General features: G+C 31.9%; 2 protein-coding genes across 2 annotated transcripts; both read left to right on the forward strand.

Annotated features, from left to right (window-relative positions):
- The first annotated feature begins 4,855 nt into the window (after positions 1 to 4,855).
- LOC100793564 (probable ribosome biogenesis protein RLP24) lies at positions 4,856 to 8,339 on the forward strand. The gene is made up of 6 exons (XM_003539761.5): positions 4,856 to 4,961; positions 5,053 to 5,185; positions 5,699 to 5,809; positions 7,439 to 7,552; positions 7,665 to 7,801; positions 7,903 to 8,339. Exons 3-6 carry the CDS (start codon positions 5,729 to 5,731, stop codon positions 8,075 to 8,077), a joined length of 507 nt encoding a protein of 168 aa, XP_003539809.1. The 5' UTR covers positions 4,856 to 4,961; positions 5,053 to 5,185; positions 5,699 to 5,728; the 3' UTR covers positions 8,078 to 8,339.
- A 3,953-nt stretch (positions 8,340 to 12,292) lies between these two features.
- Positions 12,293 to 17,772, forward strand: LOC100794084 (probable 2-carboxy-D-arabinitol-1-phosphatase). The gene is made up of 9 exons (XM_003539762.5): positions 12,293 to 12,727; positions 12,815 to 12,920; positions 14,729 to 14,945; positions 15,050 to 15,168; positions 15,374 to 15,472; positions 16,116 to 16,169; positions 16,239 to 16,337; positions 16,559 to 16,666; positions 17,078 to 17,772. The coding sequence occupies exons 1-9, from the start codon at positions 12,390 to 12,392 to the stop codon at positions 17,444 to 17,446; spliced, it is 1,509 nt and encodes a 502-aa protein (XP_003539810.1). The 5' UTR covers positions 12,293 to 12,389; the 3' UTR covers positions 17,447 to 17,772.
- The last annotated feature ends 575 nt before the right edge of the window (positions 17,773 to 18,347 follow it).

An 18,347-nucleotide genomic window follows, 5' to 3' on the forward strand; every position in this document is an offset into this window, starting at 1 on the left:
GCTTTTTTTTTTTTTCCCCCTTTTAGAAAAAAAAAACACCCCCCCCCCCCCCTATATTTTTTTTTTTTTTCTCCCCCCTTGCGCACCAAAAAAAAATTATGGGGTTTCCCCGGGTTTTTTTTTTTTTTCCCCCAACCCCCCATATTCCCCCTCCAAAAATTTCCCTTTTTTGTTTTTTTCTAAGGGGGGGGGGGGGAAAAAAAAAAAAAAAAGGGTTTTGCCCCGGTTTTTTTTTTCCTTTTTCCCTAAGGGGCCACACAAAAATGGTTTTTTTCCTTTTTTAAATTGGGGGGAAAAGGAAGGTTTTGGGAAAATTTTTAAAAAAATAATTGGGGGGGTAAAAGCAAACTCCTGTGGGGGGCCAAAAGCAAATCTTCCTTTTTCAGATCTTGCTCCTAGGGCCCCCGAGGGGGAATAAAGGGGTGGGGCACCCCGCCCACCCCAAGGTGGGTTGAGTATAATGGAAATCACCTCTTCCGGTTTGTAAAAAAAAAAAAAAACAAATCTCTTTGGGTCCAGTTTCACTGATTTTTCTATTTTTGTGTATAATCGTAGAGATTTTTCTTGGTACATAAAACATAGATTTTTTCTGGGGGGAGTATAAAATAAAATAAAAATATTTTTTGACAATATTTGATATATTTAAATTTAAAAAGGAATTCATTAAATATATATATATATATATATATATATATATATATATATATATATATATATATATATATATATATATATATATATATAAAATACATTACTTTTTGACATGGGCTGAATAGGTATGTGAGAAAAAATTGGGCTGGAGAGATGCAATCCAGAAAGAGTCTAGTTTTAAGTTGTGCAAATTAAATAAGAGGCTTAAATATTTTTTTAGTCCTTAAAAATTATGTTTATTTTATTTTTTTATCATTATTATAGTACTTTAGATAAAATTTTGATCACTGTTCAAGACACTATCTAAAATGTGTTAAGAATAAAAAATAAAACAAACATAATTTACAAGAATTAAAAATAAAAAAATAATTTTACAAGAATAGAAAATAAAAAATACTAAATTACAAGGACTAAAAAGTATTTAAAGCTGCCTAAATTAAAATATGATACAATTAATTGGTATATACCAACATATAAAGTATAATAATTTGAGGTCATAAAATTAATTAAAATTAATTGAAAATTATAAAATTCTATGACTTTACTTTTTACTTAATGAATTAAATTTTAAATATTGATTTTTTTAATAAATTTGAACCACTAATAAATAATGTGTTAGAATGAATGTATAGACAAAAAAAATATTTAAATTTTTTTTATAGTTTACAAATTAAAAATGGATTTATTAAAAAATTGTTTATATTGATAAATATAGTACTATAAGTAGAACTAAAATTATATAACCAATATTTATTTATTTTTGATTGTTTTAATAAAATTACTGAAAATATGTTAATAGTCTAAATATCTTCTACACAATCATTTCATCATAAAACTATTAACATTTGATCAATATAGCATGGTCGCGAATAACCTTATTTCTTAAATATATGATTATGAGTTTGATATTTATCTTATGTGAGAAGTTCGAATGCCAATAAGAGAAAGAGAAAAAAAAAGAAACAAATTCCATATAAAATTATTGAAATGTTGTACAATTAAAAAAATTATTTTTATAATAATTATTTTAAAGTATGTTTATATTATTAGATCCGGATAAAATTAGATTCAATTTCCTTAAATAGGATCTCGTGTTAGAGTTTTATCTCAAATTTACAAAATATTAGTTTTTATTTTATCAATTTAAATTACTTGATATTTGAGTTCGACACATATGAATAAAAATAATTTATTTATAATACATACAAAAACACAGTTTCACTTTATTAAGTTTAATACCAATGGATCTTCAATACAAAAATTTTATAATAAAATTAAAAAAACTGATAAGAAAAGTATATCTTTTGGTAAAAGAAAAAAAGAAAAGTATATCATATTAGTATATCAAATAACTTATTACAACCATAGATAATTATCTTATTGATCTTATCCTATTTTGTCCTGACCTTTTATACTATTAGGAAATTTAAATTAAATTCAAATTATTATTATTAATTTATTATAAACAAAAGAAAGAATTTGAGATTTACGGGGGTGTATTGGATTGGGATTTTGAGAGAATATTTTGACAAAAACAATCTTGAAGATTTTAAAAGATTATGTGGGATTGTATTGATTTTGTGGGATTTTAAAAGATTTTTTTTAAAAGACTTTTTACAATCAGGATTCTTAACCCAAGATTTTAATGGATTTCTAACACAGATTTTTAAAGATTTCAAAGTACTTTATGGATTTTTAAGATTTTGAAAGATTAATACATTTTAAACAAAAAAATAACGGAAGTTACAAAAGTGAATGAAAAAGATTAATACTTTATGAAGACTCGTCAGTAGGTTCCACTGGAAATTCATCAGAACGACATTCTTTGCGAAGAAAATTATGAAGTGTTGCACATGTCAACACAAGCTCTGCTTGTGTTTTAAATAGAAATGGAGGTGCTGACTTAAAAATTGTGAACCGCGATTTAAAAATACCAAATATCCTCTCAATCACATTCCTTAAGGATGCATGCCGAAGATTAAATAATTCCTTTTCATTTTCAGGGTCATTACCGTGACCTGCAAAATCTTGTAGATGATATCGTACACCTCGATATGGGGCTAAAAATTTGCGTCGATTAGGAAATCCACAATCCACTAGATAATACTTACCTTGGGGCACTTTAAGTCCATTCTTCCTTGCCAAAGCATCACTTAACACCTTGGAATCATGTGCTGAACCCTCCCACCCGCTAAGAACGTACATGAATTCCAAATCAAAGTTACAAGCAGCTAATACATTTTGTGATATATTTCCATGACGATCACGATAACTGCTTACATCTCGTCCTTTTACTGATGCGGGAATATGTGTACCATCAATAGCTCCAATGCAATCCTAAAGTGTGTGTATCAATAATCATAAATATTATTATAATAATCACAATTATAATTATAATTTTGTTATAATTAGATAATGATCACATACCTTAAAATAAGGATAAAACCTTGTGCTTTCCCTTATTTTTGCAGGCACAGTTGAGCCTGGTCTAACCATTAAATCAGGTGCTAATGAGTTCAGAACTTTCAAAATCTTGTGGAAATTTTCACTTGTAGCTAATTGTGATCGGCCAAATGTATTGCGGATTACACAATATCGAGTGTTCTGGCCGACAATCTGTAGGAATGATGCAAGCATTTCTTCAACACAAATAAATCTTGTATCCTCCAAAGGTGTTTTTTCTCTTATAATCGTGCACAACTTTCGAAATACATCAGGATACATCCTATATGCTTGTCGAAAGATTGCAAGATCATCGTTTAATGCTTTGTGTATATAGTCATATCCCCGACTAGTAATTTGTCGTCGAGTTAATGGACGTTCAATATGTTCACCACGCATCATATTCAAAAACTGATTTAATATATCTATTAAAGCATAAATTGCCATCACATATGTGTATGTGGCTTCATAAAATTCTTCATTTGTTTCCTCGTCATCTATATCTTCATCATTTGTATCTTCATTATATATATCTCCATCCATTTCTTCGTTCTTTATGTCATGGTCATGGTTATAAGTCAATATCAAAGTTAATACAAATTCATATATAAAATAAATATAACTAAAGTTTAACCACAACAATTTCACAAAATATATAACCTAAATACTTCAACCATAATAGTTCGACCAAAAAACAAACCAAATATTTCAACCAAAATACAACCATAATAGTTCGACCAAAAAACAAACCAAATACTTCAACCAAAATAGAGACCCAAAAGATATAGTTCAACAAACTCACGATGTTTAAAATAATATGTTAATAATAGATGATCAAAATATTAATTATTCCCTAACTTAAAGTTTATCCAAGATGAGCGTTCTTCCGGTGACATCTTCAAGAAAAAAAATCCTTTTTTGCTTTAGTATTTAACAATTCAGCTGTCTTGAAACGCGTTATGTCATCCAAATTTGGAATTTCTTTTATAACATCCCAAATAATACCCTCGAGCTCTCTATCTCTATCTCTATCTTTTTCTCTTTTCTCCATCATGTTGGATATTTTTTCAAAATTCACAGCAATAGTCCCAATGCCAACAGAAAGATTTTCCAGAACGTTGCCTTGATTGTTGATCCCAACAGCGCTTGAACTCCCTCCATACTCGGATCTCCTTCGCTTGTGACAGTTTTGTTTTTCTATGGGAACCTCTGAATCTAAAGGGGGGTGGGATGGTGGACTTGGTTGGTTTGGTGATGGAGGCTGATATGCTGGTTCATAGTTATTTGGTGTTATGAATGTATCACTATTAGGATTATATGAAAATTCTTCTATCCCAACAGTTCTATTTTCTGGCTCAAAAGTTGTTGCATCAGTATCATCTGGATCGACTGATATAGAATTATTCCCGCTAGAAACTCCACCCCCAACAACGATCTTCAAATACTCATAATCAACCATACTTTTTCCTCGAAGTTTGCTGTGACTTAGGTGGGACTAAAAAAAAAATCATTGTTAATATACTACAAATATTATAATTTACTAAATTTATAACTATTAATATATTTAAAAGATTATGAACTTAGCTCACTTTAAGTAATCTTTCCATACATCCTCATGAGCAGTGAAAGTTTTTCCAATTGGGTCCCATCCAAAGCCAGAGTTGTTGCGCATAAGGGTTGACATCATGTTATACTGGTTTCGAAACCACTTCATCCGACTCAAATAATGACTATAAGTTTTAGGGAATTTAGTTTTTGCATTGAGTTGAGGAAGTATTATTCGTTCTACATTTTGTTTGCTAAGTGACCCATTGGCATCACGCAATCCCCTATTCATAGCATCCACCAAGAGGTGCAACAACTCATTGGTATCTTAATCCAATACACCCCCTTATAGTAATTTTTAGATTTAATTTCTCTCTATCTATATTTTATTTATTTATCAATCCCTATTTTCAGATTCTCACTGGCTCACGGCCTGCAACCCTCGAAACGTGAATAGCCGTGGCGGCCACCTATTTCTCTGTTTAACGTCTTCACTCATTCTCATTTTCGCCTCAAACTACTTCTTCCACCGATCACTGTTCAGCAGGTTCTCCCCTTCTTTTGTCTTTTTTTTCTTCTTCTAAATTCAGTGATCAATTAACGCGCAAACAATAATTTAGAATTTCAGTTTCGTTGTTAAGTGTTTGCTTGAAAAATTGTTGCTGCAGGATTTTCTTTGCTGTTCACTACGTATTCTAACTATAATACCAGTTTATGTCTATTGCTTTCGTTGATATTTTAGTGTTTCCTTAGGTTTTTTTTTTTCTCTTAAATAATTGTTCTGCTGACTTTATTTTTTTATCGGTAAATGTTGATTGTTAATATTGTCAGTTTTTGTTAGTGGAATTCGAACTGCGATCTTTCCCTCCTTTTCTTCTTCCTTTACAACTAGATCAACCATATATCCCCATTGTTCTGCTGGCTTATATCTTTGTATTGACATTTTCATCATATAAGTAGATTGTAGATACTGGTATTATTTGTCTATAATAATATTGAATCTCTTATGGTTGTTGTTGTTTAATTTTTTGTTTCTCTTTTGGTCATTTTTTTTTTGTAGAGAAGTGTTGCCTTGGTCTCTTGAGGTGCAATGAGATTGGAGAAGTGTTGGTTCTGTTCTTCTACCATATACCCTGGACATGGAATCCAGTTTGTTCGTAATGATGCAAAGGTAAGCTCATTTCTTACACCACTCTCCTTGTAAGTCTTATCTATGTGCTTAGGGATGAAACAGAACTGAACTAACTTAAAATTACATTGAGACCTGACTCGTTAGTTTGCTTGATGAACTTGGTTCATCAATTAAATGTGTCAAACTTGAGCTGAAGATTAATAGTGTGCTTGTTTTCATTTTTGAAATGCTCAAATTGAGGTTTGATCCAACCCAACAAGACTCAAGCTTTTCTGTCAAGGTGTCTTGAAAGTTGTCCTAACCACAAAACAAACCAAACACAAACTAAACTATACAGGGATACACCTAGTGACATGTGTACATCTCTGTGTCAGTGAGTTAGAGAAAGAGAGAGAGAGAATGGTTGATAATATTTATGTAACCTATCTTATTTTGACTCTTGGTTCATGTAATTTCAGTTCTTGAACTGAACCAAACAGTTTATGAACTGAAATTGTGTTGGACATGAGTTGAAAAAATTGATTCATATAAAACTCAGTTTTGAAATTTGAAACAAACCAAATCTTGTTTAGTTGAGCTAGGTTTGACTTGACTAGTCACTAGACTTGTTTTCAACCCTATATATGCATTGGTTTGTTTGTGTTCTTGCAACTATAGAACTATTAGTTACGGATTGGTTGCTCTAGTTGGATCAATTAAGGAATCTGGAAGTGAGGCTCAACCACTATAGCAGCTAGCTACTATCTAAAGCTGCAGTCTTCCACCTTAGTTTAGAAGCACTACTTATCTTTAGTCTATGCTGTGGTTTGAGATTTTAGGGTCTTTGGTCTTGACCTGACTGTCTACCGTAATCTTCTACAATGTACAGACATGGAAGGACTCAGTAAATCTGTGTCTTATGCTTGAATTGATTGTTTATATCTCCAACCAATTTCCTTGATTATCACTATTTCATTTTCATCTGTAATTAGCATAGACATAATAGTCAGTAGTGCACCATAGGGGAGTGATTTTAATAGGGTTTGCAAAATTGCAATAGCAGTCAAATAGCGGGTTTACCATGATATAAGCTTCAAGTTCAAAAACCTCTTTTTGTTCCTAAAGTCGTTTTGGATAAATTTGTGATTTCTCCCTCATTTTATAAAGCATTTTTTGCTTCAGAAACATAATAGGATTTGAAACCCTTCTTCCTTGACCATTCCACAAAAAGTTGCCTTTGTTTGTTGACCTCTGTTCCTTTAGACTTTACAGGAGTATTTTTTTCCTTGTCTTCCATTCTTCTTCTTTGGGTTATTTAAACTTCTTAGTTCACATTTGGCCAACTTTTATCTAATTTGTTATATTCTTTTTCTTTTACCATCATCTTCATTTTTTACATCATTACTATGTTATTGTTGTTCCTAGATTTATAGTGATTGTGTGTAACTATGATTTATTATTTATCATGAATTTCTTCAACTTTTTGAGTATTTATATGTGTAGTATAAATTATTAGTTTGTATTATAATATTTAAAATTGTGGCCATCTTGCATCATGCTATCCCGCCATAACATTTTGGCTATGGTAACTGGTAGACACCCAAGAGTAATGAATTATTATGTATGTTCATAGATCCACTCCACTTCACATGACACATGTAATTCAGGTTTCTGACAACTGTTCTTCAGATTTTTCGGTTTTGTAGATCTAAATGCCACAAAAACTTTAAAATGAAGAGGAACCCTCGGAAAGTAAAATGGACAAAGGCATATAGACGAGTGCATGGAAAGGATATGACACAGGTAAATGAAATTAACTTTGTTTGCCTTTCTGTCATGGTCTTATACATGTGTTGTTTACTACTGTCTTGGTTTGGAGAAGCTTCAGCATTATTATATTTACATGCTGTTTCAGGACTCGACCTTTGAGTTTGAGAGAAAGCGAAACAGACCTGAGAGATATGACAGGAATCTTGCTGAGAATGTCCTCAAGGCCATTCCAAAGATTGATAAAATCAGAGTCACCAGGGAGGAGAAACACCATAAGAATAGGTTATTCTTTGACTCCATCTTTTTATTTTAATCTGAAAGTTTTATAAGTACCATGTGTTTTCTTTTTGCTCTTAGCTGACATTTTGCGAAATCTCTCGTAGGATGAAAGGCAAGAAGCAGAAGCTGCAAATGGAGGCAGCTAGGGAGTTGGAGCAGGGCATAAGTCTGGTCAAAGCTCCATCTGTGCTTCAAAAGGACCCTTCTCTCACTTTACCCAAGATCAAAGTTGGGGTTTCTCAACAACAATCAGAGGACAATCATCCCATGGAAGAGTGATGTCATGTCAATGCTGCACTTTCAACCCCAGTTTTGTGATTTTGTGCTTCATAGGTGGATTCGTTGTCCAAATTACAAGTTGGTTCATTGCTGATCCGACATGTGAATGATGCGATTTTGAAACAAAAGTTTTGGCCGTTGAAAATATGTTAGTGATATTGTTTTTGGACACAATAATAGTCCTGTGCGACAGTGAACTATTATATAAACCAAAGCAGAAAGACGTTGCCCAACAAGAAGTCGCCTTGGACTTATTCGAGTATTCAATCTGTTAATCTCAAGTCAAATGTTAAATTTGTAGGTAAGTAAAAGTTCTTTATACTAGGTACTTCACTAATTTGACTGATGAATGCCTATTTAGAACATAGAAGATGCTATTTTGACATCTTAGTCATATTTTTGATGGATTTGGTAATGTCATATCATTCTCAACATCTTTTTATTTTTTATTCCAATAGTAGATCTTATTTTGAGATCTTAAATCATTTTTTTAAGTCTTACAAGAATTGGATTAAAATCAATTTTGTGGAAAGGGTAAATTTTTTTTTTTTTAAAATGGATGCAGATTTTAATAGTTTTGTTTTTATAAGAATTGGATCTACACATGAAGGTTCATTATCTTGCTCTAATACTGCTCTAATAATAGATATTAGGTAGATCAGATCTTGAAGTTAAGATTTTCTTATAAGATCTCTTATTAGAGATGCAGTCTATAGATATAATTAATTTTCTGTGAGGAAACTATAGTTTTAGTGTTTGAAAGTGTATAGTATTGTGAATGATAAAAAAAAGTGTATAATAAGAAAATTTTAAATAAATTGCTAAAAGTGTATTATGTTAATTGTATTAGTTCAATTTTTTTTTAAAATGTGTAACTTTTTGTATGGTAAACAAATGTGTAACTTAAATGATAATATTATCACAATTAAAAAAATTAATATTAACATATGTTTAGGGATCAAAATAACAATAAATTATTAAAATTAAAGACTTAGATGAAATAATGAAAATTCTGTGAATTTCTTTATAATTTTTAAATTTCAAAGGCTAATGCGACAGTGTCATACATTTTAAGAATTTGATTTATTAAATTTTCACTGTTAACAACTATTTTACCGTAAATAATATTTTCAAATTTTGGGTATTGAAGTGAATTGAATAATGTGATATATGTAATCGATTTCATCTAATTAAAATTTTTTGTTGTTCGCGAGTGTTTGTAAAATTTATTTTAAATGGAATTTATTTTGAAAGTACTTATAACACCAACATATAAATTTTTTCTCAAAATCATATTAGGTAATATTTTAACATAATTTTAGATGACTTAACATAAGCACGACAAGTTTTCGTCTATTCAATAGTATTAATAAAATCGTCCTTCTCCTACCACAGTCAGTTGTTCAATTACTTTTAAAAATTATCTCTCAAATCTTCACTATCATATGTCAATTACAAACCATTTGAATTTCGAACCTTCTTCTTCTACTCCTTTAATCAATATCCTCCCACCCACTCCTCACTGCAAGGTCCTAATACCATTTCCATTGTTGTTAACCCCTAAACGCTAAAACCAACCTTTATTTTCTCATTTTCTCCTTTTTTTTTTAATTATATAATTGGTGTTTTGATTACAACTAAAAATTTAATTGGGTACCTCAATTATTCAAAAGTTCAATTAAATCATTTAATTTTTTAAAATACTTCATTATCTAAGTCATGAACGTATCAACAATTCTGATGAATTATTGGGTCAAATGAATACTTTGGAAAGCCCAGAAAAGAAAGTTGATTGCTGAAGTATTATAAGGAGTATTGCAAGGAAAGGGGTGTTTTGTTTATTTGTGGGAAAGAATGATTCTTTGGAATCTTAGCATTTTACATTAGTGTTAATGTGTGTGTTTTTGTTCGAAATTGCTCTATTTAATAGACTGGAATTGTTAAATAGAATAACATTTAACAAAATTTTTACATTTTCCCCTTTTCAACATAACTTTAATTTGTTCAATCAATTTTAATACAAGTTAGTTATAATAAATTGTTGTGTTTTTTTTATCATTATTCTAATTTATGTGTTACAATCAGACTTTCAGTTTGCAAATGGCAGGGTCAAATGATGTTGCTAATTGCAAAGTAAGGATGAATAGCATGACATAAGTGAAAGAGGCTTTTCAAGTTAAAACTTAAATTTATGTCTTTCTCTGCTTATCCATCTTCCTTTTCATTATCATTTTATTTATTTATATAATTGGTTTTTGTTATGCCTTCTCATGTTTATTTAGTTTTTTCAGAACCCATACCTGATGATGTTGTTGTAGTTATTCAGGTGGAGAATGTTGAAATAGTGAACAAAATATATCTCATCATGCAGGTGGTTTATTTTTTCACATTTCCATTCCTCTTATTCCCTTTATCATTTCTCTTCGTTTTTTTTAGTTTTACCTTATTTTTATTATTATTTACATCAAACCTCAAATGAATGCCTGAGTGTTTCTACATGCCTTGGTCCAATCATAATTTTTTAAATATGTTTATGAATGAAGTATGTTGTTATAGATGTTTGAGTGTTTCTTCTTTCTTTGTGGCTTCACGCATATTGTTGGCACCAGTAATTGATGCTGTTGTTCACCACATTGCCTCAAGAAGATTTGAGTTTGGAGGTATTGATATAACTAATTTCCTATCTCAGTAACTTGGCAAATCCAATGCACAAGTAAATATTAAAACTTGTGAGCAGAAGTGAGGGGGTGGGAGATTTCAACTTGCTGTGATTTACCACTTAGTTGCATGCCTTTAGTTGTTTAAATTTTGTGAAATTTAGTTGTACTACTCTTATCAGTGGTTCTTCTGCTATTTTTTTAGTGTTTCCGAGTTTCCACAGTTCTTATTAGTGTTTCTTTTGTCATCTTTGTTGTTTCTTAGATAAAATTTGTATGCTTTCCTGCTTTCTATTGCACTCTCTAATTTGGTAATTACCCAAAATGATTGGTATGGAATTTGGTAGTACACTTGGACAATGTAGATAAGAGAAAAAGGAAAATGTGAAGTTATAACATGAAAATTAATTATAAGCAGAGTACAAGCACTGCTTTCTGACATGTCCTTGATTGTCTCTTTCATTCAAGCTATATAGAGGAATACTTAGAAAAGAGTAGAACCTCCAGCTTCAGGCATTAGGAGTGTAAAAGTTTCTAATTAGTATTTATAAGAGCGGAGGGAACCAAACCTATTCTTTACCAAAGGAGGGACATGGGACATAAAACAAAGACTGAATTCACTACATGGTTTAGGTAAGAGAAATATAAAACAGAATAGTTAAAAGTAAGAACTACTATGTATCATATTCATAACATAAATAGGTTGAGAGTACCTCATAATCTATTAGCTAGATAATATTGTTATTTCCTTTCAGCCTATTTAGATACTCGATCTCTTGACAAAAGCCGTATACAGCGACATAATCATGTCATGACCCTTTAGTTTTATCTTTTTAAGTGTATAGATTGTACAGTCTGAGGAAATCACTTTGATATAGTTTGCCATTGACTTTAAAAAACAATTCAGGTTCATAGGTCCTATTTGAGTGCTAGATGATCCTTTACAACATGCATTTTTTTCCTTGCTTTTCTAACTTCAAAGACTCCAGCTTCTCATACCTAAAGATGAAGTCAGTGCTTTAGGTTGTATGTTGGTAACAACTGCAGACTTTTCCCCTTTACTTAACATGTCATGATGACAAGTATTTGGAAATACTAGGAAGAAAATTCTGCATTCGTACTTAACATGCTATTTTCTTCTGTTTAGTGGGCTAACAATTCCAATTGCTAAATAGGACCTGAAGGGGTATAGAAATAACAAATATGCAACCTTTCCCTCCTATAGTCATTGTTGTTGATGAGAATCAACTTATCAAGTATATATATTCAAAGATCATGGATTTATTAGTTTTCAAGTATATATATTTCATTTTATCTTTATTCATTATAATGATAAATAATAACAAGTGAATGTAATTAATTATTAGCTGCTCTACTCATAATTGACACAATACTTGAATTTGATCTCGTGATATAGGTCGTGAGTATTTTAATTTAGATATATATTTATCATATGGTATGTGTGCTTACAGAAGAGACACCAGATATTTTAAATTTTTAAAGAAAGAATTGAGTTAAGATAGAATTTGGTTGTTGGGACACGTGTCTTTCCGTTGGCATCTCCCTCCACGCAGAGCGATAGAGAAGCAACGGCAACCATATATAAAAACATAAAACATAGTCCGATCCGAACTCAATCAAAGTGAAATAGTAAGATGTTTTTGGTGGTAAGAGCCTGTGGTTCTTCTTCTGCACATATTCAGCCCACTCTCACACCGCAGCGTAGTAGCATAAACGTCGTCGTTAGATGCTCCATCAGCAGCGTGCAGGAGAAAGAAGAGAAGGGCACTGAATTGGACTCTTCGGTGTCATTCCCTCTGATAAGGGCGGCGAAGAGGGTGGTTCTGGTGAGGCACGGCCAGAGCACGTGGAACGCCGAAGGCAGGATCCAAGGAAGCTCCAATTTCTCGGTTCTCACCAAGAAGGGTGAGTCTCAGGCCGAGACTTCGCGCCAAATGCTCATCGACGACCACTTCGATGCATGCTTCGCCAGGTTTCTTTTTCTTTTTCACTTTCCATTGCTTTTTTGCATTGCTAGTTATTATAACTTCTTGTGACTTGAGATTTTCTTCTTTGTTAGTCCTTTGGCTCGATCCAAGAGAACAGCTGAAATCATTTGGGGACCTCGCCACGAACCTATCATCCCTGACTATGATTTGAGGGAAATCGATTTGTATTCCTTTCAAGTATGCTATGCTCCACCCTAACACAATTATCATTCTTTTTTGGTTAAATGTCTCTTTTGAAGTTTCATTTTAGTTCTAGTTCCTTACATCTCCTTTATCTTTTCAAAAGTTTCATTTTCATTTTAATGCTTTAAGTTTTAAAAGTTTTATTTTTATTATTTATATTTTTAAAAGTTTTGTTTTAGTTATTTCTTCTAATTTCTATTAAGAAACTTGAGTGTATCATTAACTTTAAATTTTAAAATAATTAATTTCAAATAGTGAAAACTAAAAACGCCATTATCTTTTTAAAATTCATTCAACCATTTACTTCTCTAAACTCTATAACCACCACAACATAAACAGTACAATCACCGTTCACTTAGATCTATAACCTCCTTGACACTGCAGTCATCATCAACAAACAAATTGGATTCACAACATTCATCCGCCAAATAATACCATCGCGCCACCCCTTAGTCACACCACGATCTAGCACCAACATAGATTAAAAATGCTGGGTCCCAATGGTGATGGGAAGCTTAAGATTTAACATCGCAATGGTGATTTTGGATTTTGCTTTGATTTTTAGCCGTACTATTTTAAATTAATTATTTAAAAATTAACAGAACACTAACTTTTGCTAATAGAAATTAGAAGAAAATATCAAAATGAAACTTTCAAAAACATAAAGGATCAAAATAAAATTTTCGATAACATAAAGGATCAAAATCAAACTTTTAAAACTTAATGTATTAAAATAAAACTTTTGAAAACATAAAGAACCAAAATAAAACTTCTAAAACTTAATGTACCAAAAGTGACATTTAACCTTCTTTTTTTGTTTCAACTCATAATTAAAAAAAATAAAGAACTTTATTAAAACGTTTCCCAATACAAAGGTTTTTTTACAGTGTCATCCAATTATAAAACGTCTGTCGTTCAATCATAAAATGTCTTGTACAGTAAGGTTATGTTACTGACTTTTGTAATAAATAATTACTAAAGTCATATCTAGGAAGATTTCTAGTAATTTGATAGAGTAAAAATCTGTATAGTGAGAGTATATGAAAACGAGAAATGTTTCTTGGACACCCTATATGCTAATATACACCTAGAGAGAGAAAAAATAATAGAGAAAAGTGATAGATATAATATGTATTTGATATGACAAGAAGAAAGAGATAGAAACAAATTAAACTGTGTAACAGAACATCTTTGGTTAAAGTAAACATTTTGCTTTTCACATATGGTTATAAAATGTCAACTTGTTTTCATTTTGTTTTCGTGATGATAATGATTTATATAGGATATAGTAAAAACGAGATTTTGTAGTTTGCACCACTTGTTGTGCAAGTCTTTGAGAAGAAGAAAGTAAAAATAAGGTGACATTTTTGTGATTAGCAATATCTTAGGCTTGAATCTCGTGTATGGAAAAAAATAAGAGTTAGGAAAGCTTTGAATCCTTTAGTGGGTTCACCAAGCTCAACTTAGATTAGTCAAGATTCAAACTGGCTTCCGGATAATGAGGGTTTAAGGCATGGAAGAAAAAAATAAAATCCAAACAAGCTCTTACCTTTCTACTCCATGTATTACCTTTGTTATTTGGATGGAAGAATTAAAATATTGAAAATTTGAACTTTGCGAGATGAAATTGATAAAATTAATCTGTAAGGATGGAAGGATTGTAATATTGAGACTTTTTTGAAAAAAAATTAATCTGTAAGGTGCCACATTGAATGAACTAGTTTCTTTTTAAGTACTTAAATGGTGGTTGTACTGTTGTATGGCTTTGTGACTTGTTGAGAATGACCTTGTTGTTGCTTTAGGGTCTGTTGAAGCATGAAGGAAAAGAGAGATTTGGTTCTGCTTTTCGCCAATGGCAGGTGGATGCTGCAAATTTCATCATTGATGGTCATTATCCAGTTAGAGAGCTGTGGGAACGTGCTAGAAGCTGCTGGACTAGAATCTTAGCTCATGATAGCAGGTCTGTTCTTGTGGTTGCTCACAATGCTGTTAATCAGGCCCTTGTTGGCACAGCAATTGGTACCTGTTTCTCCCTCTAGGAAATTTTTATGATGAAAAGAAAAGATTGAAATTTTGTCAATTTGAATAATGTGCCCACCTTTTCTTCCATTCCTCACAATCAGGTTTGGGGCCCGAGTATTTCAGAACATTACTTCAGAGCAATTGTGGTGTTAGTGTGCTGGATTTCATCCCGAGATCTGAGGGTGGGTCTCCACATATTTGCCTTAACCGCTTAAATCAGGTATATAATTTACTGGGTACAATGCCACAAAGTGAACTAGCTGAGGTTAAATGTGGGACTGGCTTTGTTATCCCCTGGTCTGAACTTCAAAGTTGATGTGGATGAAGATTGTGTTATTCCCTCTTTATAAACAAAAGTTGTTTTTTATTACAATGTGCTCAACAGTTTAAGCTGTTCTTCAAACAGAATTGAATTATTAATGCAGACCCCTGGTTCACCTATTGCTGGTGGGAAATCTGGAGGTAGAGAGTCAAGTAAGCGGATCATACTTATTTGTAATGGATCAACGCAAGGAAATACAGAGGTATGAAGCAATGACTAAAATGTATTTGATCAAGTTGTAACTAGCAAAGGAACATCTGCTAAAGTTCTAAAACTTGAGTTATTGTTTATTCCTTTTCTATGAAAGTTATAACTGATGTGCGAAGGGATACTCTATCCTTTATGAGCTATTTCTTTTCTAATACTGGCAGTGAAGTTCATTCCTATGAGCCCCAAGCAATATTAATTGAAATATTAACTAATAAGTAGTTTACCAAGTGTTTTTATGATTCATTCTAATATCTCTTGCAAGTTGTGATTTTTTTTAAACTTAAACGGTAAATTTATGGAAGTGATTGTTGTATGACCAAAATTAATGTTTACTCCAATATGTTTTTAACATGGTTCAGTTGCTTTACCTGCTTTACCATATTTCTATTTTTCTTCTTCTTCAGATTTGATCAAAATGCTTATTGCTCTAAAATTTGCATTGAAATGGAAAGTGTTTGATATAAAACCATTTGTATGGAATAGTTGGTTCATCATTTGTGATATTATATTATAGCCGACCATGTGGCTTAGAGTTCTAAATAACTTAAGGTTTTGGGATAGTTGGTTCATGATTCCAAATGCATTTATTCACATACAGGCTCAGAGGTTCTAAGCAAACTACCTTATGTTAACAGGATGTTTTTCCTTTTGGTGGTGATCAACCATTGAACATGCTCGGAGTCATACAGGTACTGCATCCAATCATCAGAAATAAGTGGGCAAAAGTTATTTCATCTGACCTTTTGCATGTATAACAGTCCCAGAAATCTGCAGAGCTACTTCTTGATTTAAAAGTGAATTCCATAATTAGCAGTCCTAACAAAGCTTGTGTTGGGACAGCCACGATCATCTCCCAGGTAGGCTCACTCTTGGTACTACATAGTTTCATCATGCCAGATTCCTAGTTCTATCATGTCAAATTCCTATTTCCTAGTTTAATCCATTAATTGCAAGTATTTGCATCTATCTATCTATCTATATATACCTGTTGAGTTGTATGCCTGAACTGGAGAATTTGGATTTTCTATTTCTATTCATTGTTGTTCTCCTCTAATTAAATTGTTAGATATGAATTTAGGTACAAGAAGCTGCAGATTGCTTGGGTGCTGACTGTGTGCCTCGATATGTTGAGATGAAGCAGATGGGGAACTTTGATGTTGAAACTCTCTTCAAACAATCCGAAATGGCAAGTAATGTTTAGATGTGTTTGTATGTGGAAGCGTGGATTAAGCATTTGTTGGCGTATTTTATTTTAGGAATAGACAATATAGTTAATGGAGTATTTTCTGTACTGGGATGATCTTGACAAAGGAAGGAATGATCGTAAGAATTTGGCAAGTAAGAATTGAAGATATAGATAAAATAAAATAAAAAAACATGATGATAATCACTTGACAATGAAATTTAGAAGAAAATTATGACCATTCAATATACTAAGTAGTACAACTAGCAAAAGGGTTTTCCAAGTGTTTGGTACTAATAGCTGCTTGTAATTTTGATATCCATTTTTCTACTCTTCTTAAATAACAAGGATTGGTGAACAGATTATGTGTGCATTGTCAGTATGTTCTGTCTAACTTTTATTTATTTATTGCAGGATATATCCAATTTTCCGCCATTTCAACCTGGGTGGTTAAATAGAGTTGATGATGGATTGAGAACAACATTATGGGATCAATCTGGAAAAACCTGGCAATCCCTGTTGGATGAAATTGATGAATCGAACACAGAAGTTGTAGTTGCAGTTGGTCATCCTGCAAAGCACATAGCATTGATGGGGCACTGCCTTAATTTGACGAAAGAATGGTTGGGATCATTTCATCTCGACGCCGGGAGCGTTAGTGTTGTTGACTTCCCTGATGGACCTAAGGGGAAAGGTGTCATAAGGTGTATAAATTATACTGCACATTTGGGGAGATGGTCCATACCCATTACAAGATCAACAGAGGATGGTGAAGAGTTCTAAGTGTAAACTTGTGATTCCAAAATTGAATTGAAATGACACCCAGCACTCAATTGAAGAGTTTCAGAGGGTTAACGTGGTCATGATTGTTGAAATTTTAAGGCATGATGATAGTAAAAATGAAATCTTATATGGTCATGGGGTTGACCTGGGAATGGGACAACACTGTCGGTTTTGCTTGCCTTCCTCGTAATGTATTTCACTTCAAAGATATAGATATTACTTGGTGTGATGATGTGTGCAGTTCACATCCAAGATTACATTGTCAGTTCTCCTGTATTTATCTTTTCTAATGCTATATATATATATATATATAATCTTTTCTTATAGCAATTCAGAATATTGGTGCTATAGACTATTTGGTGATTGCTGACTATATTCCTGTGTAGAAACAAATTAGAGAACCGCTGCTGGTTAATTAGATAATAATGCCACTATTCAAAAGATACAACAAAAAAAGTTGTGGGTCGTAAGAATTACGAATTAATTAAAGGCAATGAATATGGCAAAAACGTTGTGCTGTCTAGTATTTTTTATTCTTCTCTCTTTACAGATAATAAGTGAAAGCAACTCTGTTCTATATTTCTTTTTTATATAATATAAATCCATAAATATGGAAGGGAAAACAGGTTCATTTGTAATATTAATTAATTCATTGAATACTTTAAGATCCACCAATATGCAACATCGCACACCTTGTGCATCTTCCCAACTAAGAAAGCAGATGCCTTCAAAGCTTTGATGGTTATGATATTATAAAAGTTTGCACATTGCTCTGAAATCAGCAAATACCGTAGGCACTGTAAAGTGAAATACTACTCATAATCATAGGAAAATAATTGTAGGATTACACTTAGTATTACTATACGTGTTTTTTTGTAGTTTTTCTTTGTTATCTTATAAA

This window comes from Glycine max, chromosome 12 (genome assembly GCF_000004515.6).
Source record: "Glycine max cultivar Williams 82 chromosome 12, Glycine_max_v4.0, whole genome shotgun sequence".
Classification (NCBI taxonomy): domain Eukaryota; kingdom Viridiplantae; phylum Streptophyta; class Magnoliopsida; order Fabales; family Fabaceae; genus Glycine; species Glycine max.

What these genes read in the sequence shown, in the direction of transcription:
- LOC100793564 (XM_003539761.5), top strand. Translation starts at nt 5,729, where the DNA reads ATGAGATTGGAGAAGTGTTGGTTCTGTTCTTCTACCATATACCCTGGA. An exon ending in ATGGAAAGGATATGACACAG is followed by an intron (nt 7,553 to 7,664) that starts GTAAATGAAATT and finishes ATGCTGTTTCAG; the next exon opens with GACTCGACCTTTGAGTTTGA. An exon ending in GAGAAACACCATAAGAATAG is followed by an intron (nt 7,802 to 7,902) that starts GTTATTCTTTGA and finishes AATCTCTCGTAG; the next exon opens with GATGAAAGGCAAGAAGCAGA.
- LOC100794084 (XM_003539762.5), top strand. Translation starts at nt 12,390, where the DNA reads ATGTTTTTGGTGGTAAGAGCCTGTGGTTCTTCTTCTGCACATATTCAG. An exon ending in CAACGCAAGGAAATACAGAG is followed by an intron (nt 15,473 to 16,115) that starts GTATGAAGCAAT and finishes TTATGTTAACAG; the next exon opens with GATGTTTTTCCTTTTGGTGG. An exon ending in TCTTCAAACAATCCGAAATG is followed by an intron (nt 16,667 to 17,077) that starts GCAAGTAATGTT and finishes TATTTATTGCAG; the next exon opens with GATATATCCAATTTTCCGCC.